The sequence below is a fragment of the Condylura cristata genome, unplaced genomic scaffold, assembly GCF_000260355.1.
Source record: "Condylura cristata isolate star-nosed mole 26May11 unplaced genomic scaffold, ConCri1.0 scaffold00002, whole genome shotgun sequence".
NCBI classification, from domain to species: Eukaryota; Metazoa; Chordata; class Mammalia; order Eulipotyphla; family Talpidae; genus Condylura; species Condylura cristata.
Genome location: NW_004567103.1, coordinates 963,745 through 969,279, shown reverse-complemented (window position 1 = coordinate 969,279; position 5,535 = coordinate 963,745). Strand labels below are relative to the sequence as shown.

The following is a 5,535-nucleotide window of genomic DNA, read 5'->3' as shown; positions in this document are numbered from 1 at the left end:
GCACCTGGCGTCTCCGCTGCCCCCAGCACGGGGTGCGCGGAGTTGGGCCTGACGCCGCCCGGACGTCTCGCTGCCTCGGGCAGCACAGAGCCCGTGGTCTGTGGTTTTGTAGCGCGCGCCAGGTCCCACGGCCCTGACCGTCTGGGGCCACGGCCGAGGGTACGTGCTGCCCGATGTGAGAGGAAGGAGCTCAGAGCCGCCGTCGCGAGGTGAGTTAACAGGCTCTCTGAGGCCAGGCTGGGGCATCGCCCGGCCGGCCGGCCGCTGGGGTCTTGGCCAGACAGTCTGAAGTGGTGAGGCCCACAGTGTCGGGGGGAGCGGGCCGGGCCCCCGGGGCGTGCACCGCCAGAGCCCACCTGGTGGCCGTCGCTGTCCTCTCGGCTCCAACGTGTCTCCTGCGCAGGCGCAGGCCGGAGACACCCGGACGGCCGTGGGCATCAAAGATGCAGCCTCCTGGGCCTCGCGGCAAAGCGGGAGGGCTGGCTCGGTGGGCAGGCCGGCAGAGGAGCCGCCTTCGCGGTGGGGCCACAGACCCACGCGTGCTGCCAGGTTTCGGGCTGAGCGCACCTGTCTGTGCAGCCCCCTCCGCTGGCACCGTGCCACACGCGGGGCTGGTACCTGCCCCCTCCCCGTCGCCTGGCATCGCCTGGCGTGATTTCCATTTCTTTTGCAGCCCTTACTTTGCTGTGCCTGTCTTCTCTGGCACGTCTTCTCTGGGCTGCCCCTCGCCCACGTAGCCTCAGGCAGGCCTGCCCACGCCGTTGCCTGCCCGTGTCCGGGGCGCCCGGAGCGGCCGGTCCCGCGGGGGCAGCGTGACCTCGGGCCTGGGTTTCCCGCCTCACAGAAGATCGAAGTCATTAACAGCAGAGATCTTTTTTCAGCTCCAGCAACCAAGTAACTGAGTCAGTTCAAGGAACAACAGTTTTTATTCCACTACAGAAATATACTAATAGAGCAAAGAATTAATTTATTAAAATATGTGCAAGCTAATATACAGAATATATGAGTAATTAAAAGCTAGTGTACCGATGAAAGTGAAGTCACCTACCGGTAGCTGACAAGTTAGGGTACCTTCTAGCAAACTTTAAATCTGGCAGTTAATGCTGAGGAGATGAAGGGTCCAAATGGAAAAGATGGGGGCGCCCGTGAAGAGTGAATTTTGGTTCTACACCAGCTTCACGGGATAGAGAAACAACGACAAGCGCTACATTAGTGGTGTGGAAAGCTACCCGGGGGGAGGCCCGCCGGCCAGGACGCAGGTGGTGCAGGGCTGACAAGTGGGGGCTCCCAGAGGCAAGGGTGGATCTTGCCCCGCACGTTGGGGTCACGTCCACCCTGGGGGTCTCGGGGGCGCTGACTCCACGCTCGCAAGGGCGTTACTTTTTCTTTTTCCCTGGCTTTGCCTTCTTCTTTTTCCCTTTCTCCTTCTCCTTTTCTGCTTTGCCTCCAGTTAAGGCCAGAGCTCTCTTCTTGCCCATCGGGGTTTTGGCGTACCAGTCCTGAAAAACACAGACGTTTAGGAAAATGTCAGGTGACATCGGCTCACTGGGATACTCTCAAAACTAAGAAAATCTTGCCAAGGAGGAAAGACCAGCCCGGCGTTAAACTGTGGGCACTTGGCGAATGTTTGCTAGAAATTCTTTCTCGGTGGGGTTTCCAGCCTGCAATTCTTTATCACTTGCAACTTCTACCTCAAGGAGTTAACAGTTTCAGAGACTCACAGGCCAACTCTAACCAACAACACTTCCTCACAAAGTCATCTTCTTCCTGGGACTTTACTCCTGGGTTTGTGGCACGCGACGACTCCCCTCCCCCTTGATTCCCACGCACCCCTGGAAGCTGGACCGGTGGTCAGATGTGAGCCATGGGAGACCATTCAGACACTCCGAGGGAGACGACTGGAAACAAGGTGAAAATCCCCAGACACCAGCAAATCGGTGACTGCAGCTGGCCCCGAGGTGGCGTTTTCCCCATAACCGTCACATTTTATTTGAAACCTGAGAAACGCTTTTGGGTTCTAACTTCGTGGCTGTGATCATCAGTCGAATGACTACAGCATTATTTATGAAGTCTCCCACTGATGGGCATGAAGTCATTTCCAACATTTTGTCATTGTGAACAATGTTGAAAACAGCAGTGCTCACAGATCTCCTTGTCCACACCTGAGAAAGCTTCTCTAGGGCACATGGATAGAACTTGTTGTTTCTGAGTTGCTCTTTGAAGTGGCCGTGACTGGGGAGCCAGCCCAGCTTTTGACCTTAACATGTCTTTTTTCGCTCTGTCCCGGCTGCTAGTTTAGCTGGGTATCAGTTTTCGGTGGGCAGCTGTCTGTCCTCGCACTTGGCAGATGCTGTCTCCCTGTCTGCTGGCATTTATTCTTTCGAAGAGGTGTCTGATTGCCCAGTGCCCTTTCTTCGTGGGTACCTGCTGTCCTTTCATGTCGGCCACTGACTTGTCCTCAGGTTCAGTCATGTACGTAGTGGCGGGTTTGTTTCTTCTGCTGGCAACTGGGAGTGCGTTTTTAATCTGAGGACTTACAGTACAGGGCAAAGTTTCCCTCCTCTTGAGCGGGCTTCAGAAATCAGAGGCCTGAGCGAGGATGCTGATCCTTTTTCTGGTCGCTGCAGTGCTAATATTGTGATGATTACAGGGACGTGATTTCCCCCCCTTGTGTTTCCAGGTGGGTAAAGAAAAGACCTCTGGGTGCAGAAAGGGACCCACTCGATTCCGCTTCATGGCCAGAGTCTGTGGTACACCAGGGGGCCTGGACGTGCGGCAGGCGCATGAGCCTGGCCAGGCACACAGCCCTCTGCGACTGCGTCTCCCTCACAGGGGCTTGGACGAGGTGAGTGTAAGGAATTTCCTCCAGGCCTGCAAGTGTCTGTGTACCTTTCAGAATGTGTGAGCGAATGAGAGAACTGCCTCTGTGGTGCCTCTTGTGACTCCTGTTGCAAGTGCATTGAAAAATGAAGTGTGTGGTGGTGAATACCGGGCGAGACCAGTGTTGACGCAAAATCCACCACTTACGGAACGGCTTTCTCCGTGCAAAACTGTCCGAGTAGATGAAATACCAGTGAAATCCAGTGGCGACCAAGAGATGGTGCGTGTGCCCGCCTGCGAGGGCGCGTCTGGGCGCGCACACACAGACGTGTGCACACATGCGGGGTGCGAGCCAGAGGTTTTGAACCTGCGACTCCGTTCTGCCATTGGGCTGCTAGTTCATGAGGTTACGGACCAGGATTAGGAGACTGAGAACACACACTGTGTGCAGGCTAAAAGACTGTGATCCCCGACGGCCACGCGGACGTCGCCCTTACCTTGAAGCTGTCCTCCTCCTCCTGGTACACCGGCTCCATGCTGGTCAGCGCCGAGATGAACTCGCCGGCAGTGAGTGGCTTGTGGGGCTGCTGCCGGAGCCTGCGCTCCGTGAGCACGCTCTGGGCCACGTGCACCATGTGCCCGGGGGTGAAGCCGTCAGTGACCTTCGCCAGGCAGCTGACGTTCAGGGAGTTGCTCAGCACGCCGCCGTTGTGCTGGATGATCTCCTTCCACAGGACTGTCGTGTCCAAGGCGGGGAGGAGAGAGAACAAGGGTCAGGACCCTCAGGAAGAGTGGGTGAAGCCAGTTCTGGCGCAGGCGGGCGCACGGAGAGTGCATGAGCCGGGGCCTCCATGGCGCAGGGGCCAAGTCCCAGCACGGTGAGCTGCCGCAGCCGCCGCAGCACGAGCCGATCCCCACCAGGGAGGGACCCCAGGGCGCAGCAGACCCCTCCTGTCTCCCCGCTGCCCCCCTCAGCCCCCCTCAGCAGTGCACTTTGTCGATAGGCCTGTCCTGCTCCCCACTCTGTCTCTGGGGAACCCTCTCACAGCCCCCACACCTCTGGCCTGTACCCCAGCTCTTATATGCATAAATGAATAAATCTTAAATAAAAATGAACACGAGACCCAGATGAGACCCAGATGAGCAGACAGCTGCCACCAAGTGTCCCTGGGTCCTGCACCCCCTTACACCCCGAATCCAGAGACGCGCAAGGCCTGAGCCAACAGCAGAGACTGATCCGGAACAGCAGAGAGGCTTTCGTGGGGCCGCTTGGGGTGTTCCCCAGCTTCCAAGGGTGGAAACTCACACAGGGCCGCTGCTTACCAGGACACTTTTCCAAAACACCTGGGAGGTCAGTGGGCGCTGAGGGGGTTAGTCACAGACTTCACCCCCACGTGTTTGTGGGTTCGGGACGCGGGCCCCAGGCCCGAGGAGTAAGGGGCTGAGCCACCCCGGGTAGCATGGAGCCCCGGCCTGCAGACGCGCCAGCCTTGACTGAACCCCTGCCCCATGGGGGCCCGGCGCGTCCCTGGGTTCCTGAGACCTGGGGGTGACGGCGATGTCTGGGGTGGCGGAACTGCTCCTGCGGTTTTCCTGCGCCAGAGGCTGCGGACAGCCGCACGCGTCCATCAGAGTCGAGCTCCAGGACCGGCATGAGCCTGTCGGCAGAGCGGCTGGAGGCGGCGGGGGCCTGGCCGGGCTCCACCGAGGTCAGGCGGACGCCCCTCACGCGTGCTGGCATCCCTGAGGAACACCCCGAGACCCGACCTGGGACGGAGGGCCCCGAGTGCCCGGTGCCGGTCCCCCAGGCCCCAGCCCACTCTCCTGCTCCCCTGCTGGGCCAGGCTGGGAGGGTGGCAGAGCTGCCCGGAGTCACAAGAGACGGGTGGTGGGTCACGGGTTACCCCACAACCCCCCCAGGCCTTCTCTGGTGCGGCCCTGCGCCCTGGCTGGGGGCGAGCACAGACTCATCCTGCAGGCGTGGCCTAGAGGCCGGAGGGCCCCGCCCGGCCCCAGCGCCTGCCCCCCCCCTTCCGTGACCCCTGGGGCCCGCAGGGCTGGTGCTGGCTTCTCGGCTGCTGGGGCAGCGGCCGACCACGGCTTCCAGTTACTACAGTCAGGCACTCCGTTGGGCGCGAAGTTCCCAGACTCAAACTAAGGCATCGGCTTCCGGGGGCCACGAAACCGACGCCGGGATCTTCCTACTGCGTTGTGTAACAGACCCGTCCCACGAGCCAGGCGGCCTCCTCGCTGGACCCTGGCCCCGCGTCTCATCTGAACAGAGCACAAGCCCAGACAAGGGCCCCCTCGGACGGAGGGCACAGGACACGCCCTACAGCGGGGCCCCTGGGTGCCCCCGGCCGGGAGCCACAGCTGAGACCTCGGGGATGGCATGGGGTGAATTGGTCAGGGGGCAGGCAGGGAGGGCCCGGGGCTCCCCGGAAACAAGCTCAGCTGCCCCTGCCCCCCACCCCCGCCAAGTTCCAGCAGCTCCCGCTGTCCGCGCGCTCAGAGGGTCCCCCCAGCAGGAAAGGCCTGGTGGGGCGGGGTGAAAGCTGCCCGCTCGGGGACGGGGCCCGTGAAGCCGCAGCGCGGAGGCCGAAAGGGCCGGCGCCCGAAGCCGCGTGGGGTCTGGGTCCAGACGCTTCCCCCACGCCGCTGGGTGGCCCCCAAAGCTCGCCGCCTTTGGAGGGTGGCCGCCTGCCCGGCGTAGCC

General features: G+C 61.1%; 1 protein-coding gene across 1 annotated transcript in view; it reads right to left on the bottom strand.

The window, feature by feature from the left end:
- Positions 1-1,376: 1,376 nt before the first annotated feature.
- The window catches only part of IQCA1 (IQ motif containing with AAA domain 1), a 98,407-nt gene continuing 94,248 nt past the window's right edge, over positions 1,377-5,535 (bottom strand). Inside the window, exons 16-17 of the mRNA XM_012725163.1 lie at positions 3,318-3,556; positions 1,377-1,499 (exon numbers count right to left, since the gene is read on the bottom strand). Of these exons, the coding sequence (XP_012580617.1) occupies positions 1,377-1,499; positions 3,318-3,556 (362 nt within the window). The remainder of the gene's footprint in view (positions 1,500-3,317; positions 3,557-5,535) is intronic.